The following is a 21,001-nucleotide window of genomic DNA, read 5'->3' as shown; positions in this document are numbered from 1 at the left end:
CTTTCTCCTTATATTTTGTGACCTTGGTATCATGCTTAGAAAATCCTCCATTCCAATATTATATGTTTCACCATTTTGTTGATTTTATTACTGACACTATTTCTAATTTTTCTGTTTTTTTTCTTTTTAAACTTTTAAAGTAACAATGAATTTAATAAAAATTTTGTCATTGCAATTTTAGATATTTGCATGTATCAGGTGAAACTAGAAGAGTTTGAAGAGAAAGCATCAGAACTTAACAAGAAAGTAAGTAATCTGACTAACTTTGCAAGACTATATGGGGGCTCCTGCAGCTCTGCTTCTGCCTCATGGACTCTGTGCCTTCTTCTCACTTCCTTCTTTACCTCCTTCAGGGATTTGCACAAATGCCATTCTCTGAGGAGGACTTCCTGGACCATTATATTTAAACATTTAAACTCCCCACTCCCAACTCTGACCCTCCCTGTGCTTCTTTTCTTGTTTTTCTACTGTTGTATTTATCACCATCTGATCCTTTGCACAATTTAGGTATCTGTGTGTGTATATGCGAATGTCTTGTTTATTTCTCCCTCTGGAATAAACTTTATGAGGGATTTGTGTTTGCTTTATTCACTATCCTGGCACCTAGAACAATTCCTGGACTGAGAACTAAAACATATTCTTTGAATGAGTTGAATGAATAAATGATTGACAATGTATAGCGTCAGCATTTTAAGATTGGAGTATTTCTCAAGACATCATATAAATTCAGGCCCTTAAGATTGAAATTATGTCTAAAAATTTTAAGAGAAAAAGTTTAACTTGCTTTCTGTTTTGATTAAAGTTACTTCATTAGACTAAGAGGAACCACATAAAATTATCATTTTCATAGATAAAAAGTATTGAATGTCAGCAGTTTCATTTGTTTCTGGCCAATAGTATTGCTGACCATCTAGCCATTCCCCACTTTTCTTTAAGGTACTGTTTTGTGCTTTTATCTCTACTTAATGGGTATCTATTGGACTTTTTCTCTGTTTTTAAAATTTTTCTTTTAAATTTTATTATTTTTTGTTGTTGTTGGATTCTTTACATTTTAAGTAGTCATTCTGATTTGAATTCTTAGGGCTGGTTCCTCACATTCAAAGAATCATGGTAATTACTGCTACCACCACCTCAATGAACACATACAAAAGGAACATTTACACTGAGTTAGGCACTATTCAAGAGAGTCTACATTTTTGATGTGTCAGGCCCTAAATGAATCTTGAGAGAATTGTACATTTTTTATAGACTTTTAAGATAAAACATAACTTGCAAATGGTAGACACTTTCATAAGTTATTTGTAACTTATGAAAAACTTTGTAAGTATCCTGTCTAAGAAGTCCTAAGTTTCATCAAATACTTAGTGAGAGGATATTATCTCCCAGGCCTTTGGCTGTAGGCTTGGATTACAGCTGTGGATATATCACCATTGCTGCGAAGCAACTTAGTTTACAGGGGGAAACAAATTATTAGATCCTTTAAATTAAGTGTCATAAGTGTTCCAGTTGATAAATGTTTGTGTTGTATGGTGACCTTTCACCCCACTGACTCTGTATTCCAAGCTCAGTAAATACTTCAATTCATCGTGGGAAAGTAGTAGCAAACTTTCAACTGTTTGATTTGAATGCATCCCAGATAGTTTAAATTTCCTTTTTTTTAAAACATCTTTATGGAGTATAATTGCTTTACAATGGTGTGTTAGTTTCTGCTTTATAACAAAGTGAATCAGCTATACATATACATATATCCCCATATCTCCTGCCTCTTGTGTCTCCCTCCCACCCTCCCTATCCCACCCCTCTAGGTGGTCACAAAGCACCGAGCTGATCTCCCTGTGCTATGCGGCTGCTTCCCACTAGTTATCTATTTTACATGTGGTAGTATATGTAAGTCCATGCCAATCTCTCACTTCATCCCAGCTTACACTTCCCCTCCCCATGTCCTCAAGTCCATTCTCTAGTAAGTCTGTGTCTTTATTCCCATCTTGCCCCTAGGTTCTTCATGACCATTATTATTTTTTTTTAGATTCCATATATATGTGTTAGCATATGGTATTTGTTTTTCTCTTTCTGACTTCACTCTGTATGACAGAATATAGGTTCATCCACCTCACTACAAATAACTCAATTTCGTTTCTTTTTATGGATGAGTAATATTCCACCGTATATATGTGCCACATCTTCTTTATCCATTCATCTGTCGATGGACACTTAGGTTGCTTCCATGTCCTGGCTATTGTAAATAGAGCTGCAGTGAACACTCTGGTACATGACTCTTTTTGAATTATGGTTTTCTCAGGGTATATGCCCAGGAGTGGGATTGCTGGGTCATATGGTAGTTCTATTTTTAGTGTTTTAGGAATCTCCATACTGTTCACCATAGTGGCTGTATCAATTTACATTTCCACCAACAGTGCAACAGAGTTCCCTTTTCTCCACACCACCTCCAGCATTTATTGTTTCTAGATTTTCTGATGATGGCCATTCTGACCAGTGTGAGGTGATACCTCATTGTAGTTTTGATTTGCATTTCTCTAATGATTAGCGATGTTGAGCATTCTTTCACGTGTTTGTTGGCAATCTATATATCTTTTTTGGAGAAATGTCTATTTAGGTCTTCTGACCATTTTTGGATTGGGTTGTTCATTTTTTTGATATTGAGCTCCATGAGCTGTTTGTATATTTTGGAAATTTATCCTTTGCCAGTTGCTTCATTTGCAAATATTTTCTCCCATTCTGAGGGTTGTCTTTTTGTCTTGTTTATGGTTTCCTTTGCTGTGTAAAAGCTTTTAAGTTGCATTAGGTCCCATTTGTTTATTTTTGTTTGTATTTCCATTTCTGTAGGAGGTGCATCAAAAAGGATCTTGCTGTGATTTCTGTCATAGAGTGTTCTGCCTATGTTTTCCTCTAAGAGTTTTATAGTGTCTGGCCTTACATTTAGGTCTTGAATCAATTTTGAGTTTATTTTTGTGTATGGTGTTAGGGAGTGTTCTAATTTCATTCTTTTACATGTAGCTGTCCAGTTTTCCCAGCACCACTTATTGAAGAGGCTGTCTTTTCTCCATTGTATATTCTTGCCTCCTTTATCAAAAATAAGGTGACCATATGGACGGGAGTTTATGTCTGGGCTTTCTATCCTGTTCCATTGATCTGTATTTCTGTTTTTCTGCCAGTACCATACTGTCTTGATTACTGTAGCTTTGAGTATAGTCTGAAGTCAGGGAGCCTGATTCCTCCAGCTCCGTTTTTCTTTCTCAAGATTGCTTTGGCTATTCGGGGACTTTTGTGTTTCCATATAAATTGTGAAATTTTTTGTTGGTAGTATCATCATTTTGACAATGTTGCTTCTTCCAATCCAAGAACGTGGTATATCTCTCCATCTGTTTGTATCATCTTTAATTTCTTTCATCAGTGTCTTATAGTTTTCTGCATAGAGGTCTTTTGTCTCCTTAGGTAGGTTTATTCCTAGGTATTTTATTCTTTTTGTTGCAGTGGTAAATGGGATTGTTTCCTTAATTTCACTAACTGATTTTTCGTTGTAGGTGTATAGGAATGCCAGAGATTTTGTGCATTAATTTTGTATCCTGCAACCTTACCAAATTCATTGATTAGTTCTAGTAGTTTTCTGGTGGCATCTTTAGGATTCTCTATGTATAGTATCATGTCATCTGAAACAGTGACAGTTTTACTTCTTCTTTTCCAATTCGTATTCCTTTTATTTCTTTTTCTTCTCTGCTTGCTGTGGCTAGGACTTCCAAAACTATGTTAAATAAGAGTGGCAAGAGTGAACATCCTTGTCTTGTTCCTGATTTTAGTGGAAATGCTTTCAGTTTTTCACAATTGAGTATGCTACTTGCGGTGGGTTTGTCATATATGGTGTTTATTATGTTGAGGCAGGTTCCCTCTGTGCCTACTTTCCGGAGAGTTTTTATCATAAATCGGTGTTGAATTTTGTCAAAAGCTTTAGCTGTACCTGTTGCGATGATCATATGGTTTTCCTCCTTCAGTTTGTTAATATGGTTTATCACATTGATTGATTTGCATATATTGAAGAATTCTTGCATTCCTGGGATAAACGCCACTTGATCATGGTGTATGATCCTTTTAACATCCTGTTGAATTCTGTTTGCTAGTATTTTGTTGAGGATCTTTACATCTATGTTCATCAGTGATAGTGGCCTGTAGTTTTCTTTCTTTGTGACATCTTTGTCTGGTTTTGGTGTCAGGGTGATGGTGGCCTAGTAGAATGAGTTTGAGAGTGTTCCTCCCTCTGCTATATTTTGGAGGAGTTTTAGAAGGATAGGTGTTAGCTCTCTAAATGCTTGATAGAATTCACCTGTGAAGCCCTCTGGTTGTGGGCTATTGTTTGTTGGAGGATTTTTTATCACAGTCTCAATTTCAGTGCTTGTGACTGGTGTGTTTATATTTTCTATTTCTTCCTGGTTCAGTCTCGGAATGTTATCCTTTTCTAAGAATTTGTCCATTTCTTCCAGGTTGTCCATTTTATCGGCATATAGCTGCTTGTAGTAATCTCTCATGATCCTTTGTATTTCTGCATTGTGAGTTGTTACTTCTCCTTTTTTCTTTCTAATTCTATTGATTTGAGTCTTATCCCTTTTTTTCTTGATGAGTCTGGCTAATGGTTTATCAATTTTGTTTATCTTCTTAAGGAACCAGCTTTTAGTTTTATTGATCTTTTCTATTGTTTCTTTCATTTCTTTTTCGTTTATTTCTGATCTGATCCTTATGTTTTCTTTCCTTCTGCTAACTTTGAGGGTTTTTTGTTCTTCTTTTTCTCATTGCTTTAGGGGTAAGTTTAGGTTATTTATTTGAGATATTTCTTGTTTCTTGAGGTAGAATTGTATTGCTATAAACTTTCCTCTCAGAACTGCTTTTGCTGCATCCTACCGGTATTGGGTTGGCGTGTTTTCATTTTCCTTTGTTTCTAGGTATTTTTGATTTCCTTTCTGATTTCTTCAGTGATCTCTTGTTTATTATTAAGGAGTGTATTGTTTAGCCTCCATGTGTTTGTATTTTTTACAGATTTTTTTCCTGTAATTGATATGTAGTCTCATAGTGTTGTGATCGGAAAAGATGTTTGATGCGGTTTCAATTTTCTTAAATTTACCAAGGCTTGATTTGTGACCCAGGGTATGATCTATCCTGGAAAATGTTCCATGAGCACTTGAGAAGAATGTGCATTGTGTTGTTTTTGGATGGAGTGTCCTATAAATATCAATTAAGTCCATCTTGTTTAATGTATCATATAAAGCTTGTGTTTCATTATTTAGTTTCATTTTGGATGATCTATCCATTGGTGAAAGTGGGGAGATTTTCAACTTCCCTACTATGAGTGTGTTACTGTCCATTTCTCCTTTTATGGCTGTTAGCATTTTCCTTATGTATTGAGGTGCTCTCATGTTGGGTGCATAAATATTTACAATTGTTATATCTTCTTCTCGGATTGATCCCTTGATCATTATGTAATGTCCTTCTTTGTCTCTTATAATAGTCTTTATTTTAAAGTCCGTTTGTCTGATATGAAAATTGGTACTCCAGCTTTCTTTTGATTTCCAGTTGCATGGAGTATCTTTTCCATCCCCTCACTTTCAGTCTTTATGTGTCCCTAGGTCTGAAGTGGGTCTCTTTTAGACAGCATCTATACGGGTCTTGTTTTGTATCCATTCAGCCAGTCTGTGTTTTGGTTGGAGCATTTAATCCATTTACATTTAAGGTAATTATCGATATGCATGTTCCTATTACCATTTTATTAATTGAATTGTGTTTGTTCTTGTAGGTCTTTTCCTTCTCTTGTGTTTCCTGCCTAGAGAAGTTCCTTTAGCATTTGTTGTGAAGCTGGTTTGGTGGTGCTGAATTCTCTTAGCCTTTGCTTATCTATAAAGGTTTTAATTTCTGCATCAAATCTGATTCAGATCTTTGCTGTGTAGAGTAATCTTGGTTTTAGGTTTTTCCGTTTCATCACTTTAAATGTGTCCTGCCACTCCCTTCTGGCTTGCAGAGTTTCTGTTGAGAGATCAGCTATTAACCTTATGGGCATTCCCTTGTGTGTTATTTGTTGTTTTTCCCTTGCTGCTTTTAATATTTGTTGTTTGTATTTAATAGTTGATAGTTTAGTATGTGTCTTGGCATGTTTCTCCTTGGATTTATCCTGTATGGGACTCTCTGTGCTTCCTGGACTATTTCCTTTCTCCTATTAGTGAAATTTTCAACTATACTCTCTTCAAATATTTTCTCAGACCCTTTCTTTTTCTTTTCTTCTTCTTGGACCCGTATAATTCGAACATTGGTCCACTTAATGTTGTCCCAGAGGTCTCTGAGGTTGTCCTCAATTCTCTTCATTCTTTTTTCTTCTTTCTGTTCTTCAGTAGTTATTTCCACTATTTCGTATTCCAGGTCACTTCTGCGTTCTTCTGCCTCAGTTATTCTGCTATTGCTTCCTTCTAGAGAATTTTTAATTTCATTTATTGAGTTGTTCATCATTGTTTGTTTGCTCTTTAGTTCTTCTTGGTCCTTGTTAAACATTTCTTGTATTTTCTCCATTCTATTTCCAAGATTTTGGATTATCTTTACTGTCATTACTCTGAATTCTTTTTCAGGTAGAGTGCCTATTTCCTCTTCATTTGTATGGCCTGATGGATTTTTACCTTGCTCCTTCATCTGCTGTGTGTTTCTCTGTCTTCTTATTTTGCTTAATTTACTGTGTTTGGGGTCTCCTTTTCGCAGGCTGCAGGTTCGTAGTTCCCGTTGTTTTTGGTTCCTTCCCCCAGTGGCTAAGGTTGTTTCAGTGGGTTTTGTAGGCTTCCTGGTGGAGGGGACTACTGCCTGTTTTCTGGTGGATGAGGCTGGATCTTGTCTTTCTGTCTTGCAGGACTGCCTCTGGTGGTGTGTTTTGGGGTGTCTGTGACCTTATTATGATTTTAGGCAGCTTCTCTGCTAATGAGTGGGGTTGTGTTCCTGTCTTGCTAGTTGTTTGGCATAGGGTGTCCAGTACTGTAGCTTGCTGGTTGTTGACTGGACCTGGGTTTTAACGTTCAGATGGAGATCTCCAGGAGAGCTTTCGCTGTTTGATATTACATGGAGAAGGGAGTTCTCTGGTGGACCGATGTCCTGAACTCGGCTTTCCCATCTTAGAGGCGCAGGCCTGACACCTGGCTGGAGCACCAAGACCCTGTCATCCACACGGCTCAGAAGCAAAGGGAGAAAAATAGAGAAAAATCAAATCAAATCAAATCAAATAATTAAAAAAAAATGATTAAAAATAAAAAAAGTTAAAAAGTAATAGAAAGAAGAAAGAAAGAAGAGAGTAACCAAACCAAAAAACAAATCCACCAATGATAACAAGCGCTAAAAGCTATACTTAAAAAAAAAAAATGGACAGACAGAACTCTAGTAGAAATGGTAAAAGCAAAGCTATACAGACAAAATCCCACAAAGAAGCATACACATACACACTAAAAATAAGAGAAAAACGAAAAAAAATATATATCTATATATTAAAAAAAGAAAAAAAGGAGGAAGAGTGAAACCAAATCAATAAACAAATCTACCAATGATAATAAACTCTAAATACTAAACTAATATAAACGTAAAACCAGGAACAAATTAGATGCAGAAAGCAAACCCCAAGTCTACATTTGCTCCCAAAGTTCACTGCCTCAATTTTGGGATGATTCGTTGTCTATTCAGGTATTCCACAGATGCAGCCTACATCAAGTTGATTGTGAAGATATAATCTGCTGCTCCTGAGGCTGCTGGGAGAAATTTCCCTTTCTGTTCTTTGTTTGCACAGCTCCTGGGGTTCAGTTTTGGATTAGCTCCGCCTCTGCGTGTAGGTCACCCTCTGGCGTCAGTTCTTCGCTCAGACAGGAAAGGTTAAAGTAGCAGCTGATTCGTGGGCTCTCGCTCACTCAGGCCGGGAGGAGGGAGGGGTACGGAATGCGGGCAGAGCCTGCAGCTGCAGAGGGCTGGGGATGTTGCAACAGCTTGAGGCGAGCCGTGTGTTCTCCCGGGGAAGTTGTCCCTGGATCATGGGACCCTGGCAGTGGTGGGCTGCACAGACTCCCGGGAGGGGAGGTGTGGATAGTGACCTGTGCGTGCACACAGGCTTCTTGGTGGCTGCAGCAGCAGCCTTAGCGTTTCATGCTTGTCTCTGGTGTTCGTGCTGATAGCCGTGGCTTGTGCCTATCTCTGGAGCTTGTTTAGGTGGTGCTCTGAATCCCCTCTCCTCATGCACCCAGAAACAATGTCTTGCCTCTTAGGCAGGTCCAGACTTTTTCCTGGACTCCTTCCTGGCTCACTGTGGCCCCCTAGCCCCCTTCAGGCTGTGTTCACGCAGCCAACCCGTCCTCTCCCTGGGATCTGACCTCCGAAGCCTGAGCCTCAGCTCCCAGCCCCTACCTGCCCCGGTGGATGAGCAGACAAGCCTTTCGGGCTGGTGAGTGCTGGTCGGTACCGATCCTCTGTGCGGGAGTCTCTCCAGTTTGCCCTCTGCATCCCTGTTGCTGCGCTCTCCTCCGTGGCTCCGAAGCTTTCCCCCCGCCACTCCCCGTCTCCACCAGTGAAGGGGCTTCGCAGTGTGTGAGAACTTTTCCTCCTTCACACCTCCCTCCCAGAGGTGCAGGTACTGTCCCTATTCTTTTGTCTCTGTTTTTTCTTTTGCCCTACCCAGGTACCTGGGGAGTTTCTTGCCTTTGGGATGTCTGAGGTCTTCTGACAGCATTCAGTAGGTGTTTTCTAGAAGTTGTTCCACATGTAGATGTATTTCTGATGTATTTGGGGGGAGGAAGGTGATCTCCAAGTCTTACTCCTCTGCCATCTTGAAGGTCTCCCCTACATTTGCTTTTATAATCATTTTTATGTATACAGTATTCATATATGACTGGTGTTAAACTTGATATCTTTCTTAAGACATTGTTTTAAAATTGTATGCTTTTCATGTAAATAGAAGAAAGAACTTGTTCAAGGTTAGTTGTCTCCTTTTAGTCAGCAGTTATATGTGTTAGGTATACTCAGAAAATATTTTTTGCTCCATAGAAGATTTCTATTGCCACATCATTTTGTATGTGTCAGCAAGAATTTTTTTCTGATAGCTTTATAAGGACACATGTAAATACTTTGCTTTAGGCAGGAAGCTATCATGGTTGCTAGACACATTCTTTATTTTAGTGCATAAATTTGAAAAATGAAGACCAGAAATGTCAGAAAGTACATAGAGTATATTGAGTTATCCACCTTCTTGTACAGATGCACTAATACATTTACCCTAGGGAATGAAATTAAGCAGAGCTTCAACCTTAACTGTGTTTCTTGACATTTTTGCATGTAATTTTGTAAGCATAATACTGCTCTGCTAACTCTTTTGGAGAAGAAGGCTATCATATCAGTTTTTATAAAGTACGTCTTTAATGGAGATTCATTTTATCCCCAAGGCTACTGTGATTTGACTATAGATATAAAAATGCTAAAGCACACTTTATATTTCGTCTGATCGTTTTATAGGGGAAGATGTAGAAATTTATCTCTTTGGTAAGTAATACAGATACTCTCAGTATGGTCAAGTTAATTTTAATAAGTTTTCTTTGAGTGTACTAATTATGACTGGTTGTTTTTATAGTTTTATTTTTATTCCTATAAATAATTCTTTTTCCTTTTGCATCTTATTGTAAGGCCTATAAGATAGGATAGTGTACATATTGATATTGTGAAAAAGACTTCTTCATTCTTAATCTCCTAAGAATTTAGTTTTTTATTTCTTGCTAAGTAGCAGTAAACATTGGCTGAGCAGTTGTATAAAGGAGAGTAGAAAAAATGACCTCTCAAAGATTTTTGAGGCTGGGAGATTGAGGACCTAAAGGTATATATGATATTGACATGGTTATACAACATATAAAGGAAGGTGTGACAGAAACAGTCTCATGACTTCACTCAACGAATATTTATTGAGTTTAATTATAAGTATAAAGCTTTGGAAAGGTGATGAATAAAATAGAAAAGGTTCTCACTATTAGTGAGCTTCCAGGTTGGTGGGTATTATTGAGGTGTGTGATACTACATTTTGATAATTTTGTATTACAGTGTGATAATTGTTGTGGTAGGAAAACCCTATGTGGTTTGTAAGCCTATAGATCTTGTGTGGCCAGGGAAGACTTACCCAAGGAAGTAAGAGCTAATGTGAGCCCTGATGTATTAGTGTGAGGCAACAAGGTGAGATGGCCAAGGAGGAGGCATATATAAATTTTTTCTTTTTAATAAATTTATTTTTTTATTTTTATTTTTGGCTGCATTGGGTCTTTGTTGCTGTGCGCGGGCTTTCTCTGGTTGCGGAGAGTGGGGGCTGCTCTTCGTTGCAGTGCACAGCCTTCTCATTGCAGTGGCTTCTCTTGTCGCGGAGCACAGGCTCTAGGCACGTGGACTTCAGTAGTTGTGGCACGTGGGCTCAGTAGTTGTGGCATGTAAGCTCTATTGTGCAGGCTCAGTAGTTGTGGCACACGGGCTTAGTTGCTCTGTGGCATGTGGGATCTTCCTGGACCAGGGCTTGAACCCATGCCCCTGCATTCGCAGGCGGATTCTTAACCACTCCGTCACCAAGGAAGTCGTGGAGGCATATATAAATTTATTTTGAATTTCCCATAAGTATCTGAAGCTTAATACCTTCAAAACCAAATTCATCGTTTTTGCCCATAAGTATGTCATTCCCTCAAATTATAGTACTTTGTTGCTGGCTTGCAAAGCAACAGAACAATGTCGTGATCTTAGATATATTCCCCTCACTCATTTCCTTTGTTCAGTCAGACACTAATATTTTGGATTGTGTTTATATATATATATATATATATATATATATATAAAATACATATTTTTTTCTTTTCTTTCCGTTACCCTATTTTCTACCTTCATTTAGGAAGGGCTTCGGTTCTTGCTTGGATAACTTCAGTAGCTCTACACTCATTTCTATGCCTCTAGTATTTATCTTTCAGTCCATTGTCCACACTGCTGCTGGTTGGGTTTTCCAAAGTGCAAATTTGATTATGTTGTTTTCTTATGATAAATACTCTAATAGCTCTCTACAGTTTTTAGGTTTTACAAAAAAGAAAAAGCTTCTTGGTTTATTGTGAAATTCCTTTCAACAGTTTCACTCCTGTCTACCTCCAGCTTCATCCTGTGCAGTTTGTTCTCATACCTCCTTTTGTGCCCCTTACAGGGGATGGCTTGTCATTCATGTACACCCTGTGCTAGTCACTCTATTTGAAATGCAAGCTACACTTCTCAGCTAATGACTCAAGTTCTTTAAACCTGAGATCAAGCATCATTCCTCCAGGAATGATGCACATGCCTCCAGTCTTTCTCTCTTTATTGCTGGTAATTTTCATAGATTTTGGGTGGTTAGTTTGCTTTGACTTTGCCACCAGACACTATGCTTACTAAACACAGTGATCATACTCTCTTAAACTCTGTACCCCTAGTCTCTGCTACTCTGAGAAACACATAATAGTCATGCTATTAGATATTTATTGAATAAAGGAAAATGATGGTATGGGACCAGATATCAGGGGATACTTAGATATTAGGTTAATGAGTGTGGCTTTTATAATGAAGCCACTAAAGGTTTAAGAGCAAAGGAGTCATGATATATGCGCTATCTTTTAGATGAAACAGCAGTATTCAAAAATCGAAGTTTGTAGAGAAGATGATAATATTGGCTTTGAAAATACTGGAATGCTTTCTTAGTCTTGAAAAATGTTCATTAAGTTGGAAATATATTTATAGACTGGTTTACATTTTGGAGTGCAGATGTGAAGCTGAGCTGGTGGTAGGGACTTGGAAGCCATCAGTGTATGGAGTCCCTAATCCTAACCCTGAGCCCAACCCTAACTCTCTCAAGGCTGCATTTGTGAAATATTTGTATTTTCTTAAATGATTATTATTATTTTTTATTTTTAAAAGGCAGTCAAATACTTGTTCTTGATTATGAGCAGTACTCTATTTGAATTCACCTCTGCTAGTAGAGGTTTTTAGTCATGATGATGGCGAGGTGAAGGTGTTTGAATACAGGATGGTGACTTGTGATGAGTGGCTGTATCAATTAGAAAACTCATTCAATTCACCAAATTTTATTATTTGCCTTCCTCCCACAAAGTGTTGCACTAAGGACTTTGAAAGACTAATTTATCATTCATTTCCCAAAGATTAATGATAAATAAAATGGACTTTATCCTCTTAAACTGTTGTTGAAGGTTAGAGCCTGCATCAGGTCCTTAAACCTCATGATGTTGTAGTAAGAAAAAAGAAAGTAATTGATGCATTTACAAAGTGGAGTTATTTATTAATAAATAAATATTCAAGTGGAATTCTTTTAAATCATGTTGATAAACTTCAGACAAGTTTCAAGTATAAGTTTTTGCAGGTAAGGGTCAGGGAATTCAGTACAATGCCTAGCTCTCTATTATTTTACACAAAGTTGCAATGATATTTAGGGACTTTTAAGAAAAATGCCAGGGTTCCGGATAACTGTGGGCCCAGTTTGTTCTGCTGAGAGGAGATGGTCACAGATTTCATTTCTGGCTTTGTCTGCTCCTTTGCAAATGAATGATTTTGGTGGGACCTAGAGGGACCTAGAGAAAAGCTGTGGGTGACTTAGCAAAAATCTACCACTCCTTTCATAAAAGTTTATGTTCTACCAACAGATCATTAGAATCAAATTTCTAGATGAAGAATAGTGCTTTGTATTTTCATCTTACTCTCTTTCTTGTGTGTTTTTGTTTCTTTTTCTTTTTTCCTTTTCAGTTTGAAAAAGAGTTTACCGACCACCAAGAAACTCAGGCTCAATTGCAGAAAAAAGAGGCACAGATTAACGAGCTTCAAGCAGAGTTACAAGCTTTTAAATCACAGGTAAAATACCATCTACCTGGAGTGAATTTGGGTATTGAAAGCTCACCAGGGGAACAAAGGTCGTATCATATCTTCATAGCATCAAAATGTTGAAACTTTAATTTCCCTTGTATGTTTTCATATTATTGTTTATATGTATTTCTATTCCGCTGTGTTTATTTTTAAAATGATTTTGCCCCTTTTTTTCTGCTTGCATTTTTAAGAACGTCTAAACTTTTACTAATCTACTTCCTTATGTTTTGTTTGGGTTTTGTACCTGATGTCACGTGTTTGCTAGGTAATTAAGCGTTAAGGGTAAGAAAGTCTTTTATTCTTAGACTTGTCATTCATCACTGATCTTTATCCCACTACAGAAAATTATTGCTCAAGCTATTTATTTTTTGAAAACCTTCAGCCTATGGGTACCTTGCAGTGAAAGATAACCTCTAGCTGAATGAGAACATTTTCTGATAATTTTTCAATTTCCAAAAGTAAACATTTAAAACATGACAAAAAAGAGAGCAAATCTGGATTATGGAGCAGATAATACATACACTCACATACGCTCTCTACACATAAAGCATTTAGGTAGCAAGAAATATATCATCTGCATGTTTTAAATGGATGAAAGTAAGGAAGTAGAATTTTCACAGCTAAATTTTTTCATGTAGATTTACACATAAGATGATGAGCAATAAGTATAGTTTTGCTGTTTTCCTTTCATCCTAATTTATGGTTATGTTGAAATAGTCTTAGGTATACTATTTCTTATGTTATTTTGAGAGTTTGTTTTCTTTTATACTTTAGTGCATAGTTTTGTTGCAGAGTCTGTCTGAAGATACCCTAAGAGCTATATGTTAGTGTTCAGTTTTGGAAAAAAAAAAAATAGAATCTATCTACAAGAAAATTCTCACTGATCATCTTTCTTTAGTGCTGCAAGAGAAGGTACCACAATTTATTGAAAGTTTTCATCTTTCTTATGTGGCTCCTTGTCTCTCATATTAAAAAAACATTTGTGTTTTTTAATTTCAGACTGAGTTATAGACAATGGCTGAAATATTCATGAAAAGTTTTTCCTGGTCTGGGCTAGTATAAATTTAGACTTTCCTTTCTTTTTAATTTTTCCCAGTTGAAGCATTACTCGTAAATCTACTCTAGAAAATTTCAATTTATAGAAAACATATTCACCATCTTTGGATATGTTATTGCTGCATGTGCTTTTATGTCAAATGGGAATATATTTACATTTTGAAGCAGATTAAATCAAGGAATCTCCTGTGTTGTTTTAAATTGTGTACAGTGATGACCTTTGTTTATGTCTATTAGAGGAAAGCCTGTAATTAGAGACTTGACACTGGCCACAATATTCATTTTTGAATAACAACTGACAAATACTTCCTTTGGATAAGTTTGTATTTCTCATGAAATCTATGCATTTGTCTTAATATACTTCTCTTTGATCAAAGCTATGCTGATTATAAAGGTTATGAATAAAATATGTTTTATTATCTGTGACTTCATTCCTTCAGTCACTTAACAGCCAAGTACTGTTAGGTGCTGGGGATAGAATGGGAGGCAAGGTGGTCACAGTGTCTGGCCCCATCAGTGATAAGTCTGTCACACCCATCAAAATCTAGAGCAGAAATTCAACCATACCTTTGTTTTAAGACATTAATTGTTAACCATAAATGTATACTGAGTGTGAGTATAATGTACATACATCCTTAACATTGAGAGGGCTGTGCTATTCATGATCACAGCAACCCAGCATAACACTAAAGTGATTCTTCTTTATACTTAATGTTTTTGATAAGGCATGTTTTTTGACTGTGGTTTCAACTTCTCTTAAATACTTTTTCTTTGTGCTGACCTTGGATATCGATTTCAAGCCTTTATACATGATCTATTTTCCATAATTGTGCCATAAAACTTTTAAATGATTTATTAATACTCCTATAGCTGTATGGCTCAGAGTTGAAGTTAGTAATTTCAGGAAATAACCATATCACAAAAAATTATTTATCAACCCAGATCACCTTTATGATAGTAAAAATGCATCTATTGTTATTATGCCATGGAAACATAAGGACAGAAGTGCCTAGTGGTCACAGGGACCAGATCGTGACATGCTCTGAAGGTCCTCCTAAGAATCTTAGATTTTTTTTCTCAAGGGCAAAGGCACGATGTGGCAATATTATTTACCTCTCTTTTTCTGGATCTTATTTTTTTTTTACTTACCACTTAAATGCTGGTGTCCTGTAGAATTCTGTATACAAACTTTTCCTCATGCTGCATACTCTGGGTGAACATATCTACACCCATGGCTTCTTCAGCTGTCCTGTAGAGACTGCTGACTTTCAGATCTTTTAGGCCCATGTTGCCATTTGCCTCCTGGACATCTCCACCTGGTTGGCCATAACTACCTCAAAACGGGGAGTAATATTTCTGACAATTACATTTTTATGAAAACAAAAGCTATAATATTCTTAAATTGGGAAAAAAAATCTTTGAAATTTTGTTTTTAGGTTAAACCACATGACGTTACTGAAATTCAGTTGTTTTTGGTTTAAAATAATACTTTATTTTTGAGAAAAGTGTACTTTAATGTGTTTTATAGAGAGTTCTTTGTCATATTTCTTCTTTTTCTTTCCCCTATAGTTTGGTGCCTTGCCACCGGGTACCTATTTGCCTTCTTCAAAAGAAAATGGAACTGGCCACGCAGCACTTCCTCCACCGCAGCCACTGCCCTCTTGTGGAGGCTTGCCCCCTCCCCCCCCACCTGCACCCCCTCCCCCCCCCACCTGCACCCCCTCCCCTTCCAGGAATGCCCATGCCATTTGGTGGTGGTCCTGTGCCTCCACCACCTCCCCTGGGATTTCTCTGTGGACGAACCTCTCCCCCACCACCAACCCTGCCTTTTGGGTTAAAACCAAAGAAAGAATTTAAACCGGAGACCAGCATGAGAAGATTGAATTGGTTAAAGGTAAAACAGAAATAGAGAAATAATACTGTTACCTAGATTAAAACTTAAATATAATTGTATTTAGTTTCCAATGGGATCCCTATTCAAAATGACATTAAATAAACAGGCATTATTTTAAATAAAAATGTTGAGTCAAAGCCCTTTGCTATTGACTAAAGCTCTCTGGTTTATAAATTGGGTAGGAATTGATGTTAGTTGTTACAATGGGATTTGATTGTAATTAAATTGCCAATTCAACATTATTGTGTATACTCTGTATTTTGAAGTGTTTTTCAAAAGTACAAAAAAAATAGTATTCTTAGGAACTTTTTTATATTGATAGCTTTTGGGAAAAGTATCACTACTTGTCAGAAGTGGATAGTTAGTCGAGACATAGGAATTCTGAATCCTGCAGAATGATGGTTCCATGGTCACATAAATTGAACATTGCTAAAGACTAGGAGAAGTATAATTGAGAAGAAACAAACTTCATTTCATTCAACTTCAAATTCCCAACTATTTGAGAGCGGAACCTTTTTTTTTTTTTTTCTCCCTAATAACACATTAACTTCCTGCAGAACTTGTATTTCATTGAACATACTTTGGGAAAAAAATCTTACAGAGATTACTTCATAAACATCTACTGGCAGCTCTGGGGCACTGGGTGTAGACATGGTGATTGGGTGTGGGGGACAGATGAAACACTCAACTGTGTGTGAATCTGTCTTCTCTCTGGCTGCAGATCAGACCTCAGGAAATGACTGAAGACTGTTTCTGGGTAAAAGCAAATGAAAATAAGTATGAAAATGTGGATTTGCTTTGTAAACTTGAGAATATGTTTTGTTGCCAACCAAAAGGTAAGTTTAATATCTTGGTTATTTGTCACTCTTAGTATTTTAATATTGTAACTTTTTATATGCTTACCTTTAGAAAGTATTATTTGTGTCATATAAATGGTATTTTTTTATGTTACTAATGGATAAATGAATAATCCAATGAATAATCTGAAGTTAATTTTTTATATAGAGTATCAACTGAACAATTTTTAAAATACAAATGATTTAATACAAAACTTAAAAAAATTTCTTTATAATACCTTCTTTGAAGATATTCTAAATTAGACTTTCGTAAAGGAGGGTATTTTCAGAGAAAATTTTGGTGTGAAAATTCCCTGTAGTCAATGAGAAATAGAAAAATGAAAACAAAATGTAACTCTTCCTCTAGTCAGAATTTTCCCACCCTTTAATGTTACAGTGGCTATCACATAATTAATTAGTATGACTCACATGGGATAGAAATATCAAATTTATAGAGCGTCTTGAAAATTAGTTTGAAATAGAGTCTAAGCGCAGTCAATTTCGCAGGTGAAGTCTAAATAGAGAATTAGTTTGAAATAGAGTCTAAAAAAGCCATCACAGATAGCTTTTACCTGTGCAGTGTGATTTTTCTCTTTTTAACAATTATATTTAGGAATTACTCTTATCTGAAATTTGATTTTTTCTCATCCAGCGTCATGGGCCTACCACTTATGTTTCAGGGCTGATATGCACATATACTGTTCAGTTCATTTTTAAGTAACACATTTTAGGTTTGTAGTACAAGGCACTTAGGTCAGTCGTTATCTTTTTTTGTTTGTTTTAATTATTTTTTAAAATTATTAGTTTTTTAATTTTTGGCTGCGTTGGGTCTTCTTTGCTGTGCGCGGGCTTTTCTCCATCTGGATGGAGATGGGAAGGCTTGGTATAGACAGAAGAATTGATTTCTTAAAGTGCCCACCGTGTACTAGGCACCATGCTAGATGCTTTATATACGTGATTTAACTTGATCATCACAGCAACCAAGGGATGTTGGCAGATAGCAAAAAAACATTTGCTTTCCTTTGAAATGCTTTCTAAAATATAAATTAAAAACTTAAAAAAAATAATTGTAAGTTAGAAACTCTAAAAGGTAATTGTAAATTAGATTTCTAGAATTTGTGTTAAATCCAAAGCCTTTATCAGATATTTTGGAACACCATTGGTCTTGACCAAAATAGTAAAAATGAAAACCAGGGGCATTTTCTTAGCAAGCTTACCATAGGGAAACTTGTGAAGTAAGCAGATCTTAATTTTATCTTTTGATTATGGAGAATCAAAATTTTCTTTGAATAAGATTAGTGCACTCTTCAGGCAATCAGGGAAAATATATGGCAGTTAAAATGTGTATTTACATGTAAAACACTTCAGAATTTCAGATTTCATAATCTGGAATTGATTAGTTTTCCCTCTGCTTTTCTAGTAGGTAGAAAGGGTGGTACCTAAAAGCTATTTAAGTAATTCTGGGATCCAGCTTCTCTATTTTTTTTCCCTCTTTACTCTGATTACTTTCTTAATTAATGAGGCTCAAAAGGGAAACTTGTTAGCATGTCTTTAATTTAGCTGTAGTGTTAGCCCTAAATGAAATAATTGGACCTTTAAAAAATTCTTGTCATCTAACTTTAGTCTTACGATTTAAGGTTGAAAAAAATCAACATATTTGCTCAATCTAATACTAGTTGTAAAGGTTAAGGTGAGGAAATAATGATCCTTTTCTGAATATTCCATATATCAGTGCCTCTCTGGATTGGTGCATGCATCCACACTGCCCTGAACCTCTCCTTGGTTTGACTTAGAGGCTGGCAGAGGCTATGACTTCTTTTCTCTCAGCTCAAATGCTGCTTCCTCTTTTCTGGGACCAGTAGATGATATTTCCATAATCAACAGAAAGATAGGGAAGCCCAGGGTTGTAACGCGGGGCAGTGCCAACATTTCACAATGCCAACAGGTGGCGAGCTGAGAAGGTGACTATTTTTGGTTCGGATTTTAAAGAATAATTCCTAGAAGGCATTATTTGAGGAGCCTTAAGTGTTCTTTTTGGCATTATTAGTATTTCATTAGAAAAGGCTATTCATTGCTGCTTTCAGAAAGACAGGATTTCAGTAGATATTTTATAGGAAAGGTCAGAAAGGAAGGTAAGAGAAAGGTGCTTAGAAAACTTGGACAAGACAGAGGGCTGGTGGATAGGTTGCTCCTTGTCTCTTTATTCGTGGCCTGGCTGCGAATATTTGCCTGTTTCACGTGACACCAAAGGTTACTTTGAATCAATTTTGTCATTTCTGCAGAATTCAAAATTAAACCTATTATGCATTGTTGAGTTCCAGGTAGAAATATAGTTGCTCTCCACTCTCTAGCAGGCAGGGGGAGATAGAGGCACGGGCTGCTAGTTGATTGTCATCATTGGCTTGCATCACAACTTGGCAGGGAAGGACAAAGAATTCAGATTACTGAAGAGTTGTGGATTTTTAGAGAAAAGATTTTTTTAAACTTTTTTTTTAATTGAAGTACCTGTTTGGACTAAGAACCAGGGCTCTTTCTCTGACATAGTTGAATGTTCCATTCCAGGCATTTTAAATGGTAGATGCCAATGTTTGTGCTTTCTAAGCATTTGAAATTGGCAGAAAGGAAAAAGAAAGAAAGGAACTGAATCCAATAATCTAAAAAGAACCTTGGGATTTTCTCTCATGTTCTTTATTTTTTGTCCTAAGTATGGCTATTTATTTTACACTGCTTTAGGTTTATGAGACGTTTAGGTTAAGATTGTTGGGTTTCAGAGGTCTCATAACCTGGGAGTTGGAAGAGGAAGAGGAACTAATAATCCCTATTGAGTACCTGTGGTATACCAGCCCTGAGCTGGGTCTTCTTCATGTGACTTTGTTTAAACTTTACCACATCTCTGCTGAGGTTTTTCTCTTGGTCTATGATTGCAAAACAGTTCTAACTCCCCACAATAGCACCCTGCCCCACTGACTCATAGATGGAGCAAGATGTTATTGGTAAGCGAGTTGGACGTTCCCTCTTAACTCATATTGCCCTTTATTATATTTCTTCCTTTTTTCCAGTTAGATTTTACTTACTTTGCTTTCTAAACTAATCCCCTCCCTGTGACTTTTATAGCATTGCTTCAATGAAGCGTGCCTCATGTCATATCTTTTTTTTTTTTTTTTTTTTGCGGAGCATAGGCTCCGGACGCGCAGGCTCAGCGGCCATGGCTCACGGGCCTAGCAGCTCCGTGGCACGTGGGATCTTCCCGGACTGGGGCACGAACCCGTGTCCCCTGCATCGGCAGGTGGACTCACAACCACTGCGCCACCAGGGAAGCCCCCTTGTGTCATATCTTAAGGAGTACGGAAACCCCCCTCTAAGCCATTTCCTATGAAATCAACATTTTTTTTCTGATTCAGTAGTATCATTTTCTTTTTTATACTTTATTTCCCTATTAAGTATCTCACTTTGTTTTCCTTGCTTCTCTCCATCCTGAACTTTTGAGATACATCTTAGCTTTCCATAGTTTAGATTCTTTTGAAAATAACATGTAGACATTTTTCCTGATCATCTTTTTCTTTTATTTTTCTCATCTGCCTCTTTAATTTCTTCTGCTTTTTCTCTTTATCCTATTTGGCTACCATTGTTCAAGTCGACAAGTATTTACAGGGGACACATTGAATGTGAGGCCTTGTGTTTAGCACTGGGGACACTGTGGTGAGGGGCCCTGTACTCATGTTACTCTGTGGCCTTGGTGAAGCGCAGTCAAGTTCGCAGGTGAAGTCTAAGAACAAGGAGTGGGACAACCAGTACTGATCTTGATTGTAGAAAAGACTGCCATGTTTTACTGTCTCTGGCTTCTGTTAAGACTTAACAAGGTTATAAAAGAACATTGTTTGTATATCTCTCAGAAATTTAATCACAATGTTCATATACTATATTGAACATTTGGTATCATCAAAATAATGCTAATGGCCTGCATATTTTTTACCAGAGTGGAAGCATCTGTTGGTTAATTTTTACAGGCTGTTGGAAAATGGATTAACGTATACTAACGGGTTATTGGTGTTGGATTTATCGACTAAAATTAATATTAATTACTTTCATTATTCACAAACTGTTAACTTAATAGGGATTAAAGGGCTTTCTGAAAGTATATGAATAGTCTAATTCTCATAGACTGATTTATTATGAAAATGTGGTTCCACAATTGTTAGCTTTCTGAAGTAATCGAATTTTATAACAGGTGCATCATATTTGCCAGATAGGGCCAATAAACTGGTTTATAAATAATTTCTCAACTGAACAGTTA

The 21,001-nt window shown here is 36.8% G+C and overlaps 1 protein-coding gene across 1 annotated transcript in view; it reads left to right on the top strand.

Moving 5' to 3' along the window:
• DIAPH3 (diaphanous related formin 3) overlaps positions 1–21,001 on the top strand; it is a 546,228-nt gene that overhangs the window by 187,535 nt on the left and 337,692 nt on the right. The window contains 5 exon segments of the mRNA XM_060128783.1: positions 182–246; positions 12,805–12,909; positions 15,547–15,678; positions 15,680–15,871; positions 16,593–16,707. Coding sequence (XP_059984766.1) covers positions 182–246; positions 12,805–12,909; positions 15,547–15,678; positions 15,680–15,871; positions 16,593–16,707 — 609 coding nt within the window.

This window comes from Lagenorhynchus albirostris, chromosome 18 (genome assembly GCF_949774975.1).
Source record: "Lagenorhynchus albirostris chromosome 18, mLagAlb1.1, whole genome shotgun sequence".
Lineage (NCBI taxonomy): Eukaryota > Metazoa > Chordata > Mammalia > Artiodactyla > Delphinidae > Lagenorhynchus > Lagenorhynchus albirostris.
Note: the sequence above shows the minus strand (reverse complement) of the source record. Positions and strands in the feature narration are given on the sequence as shown.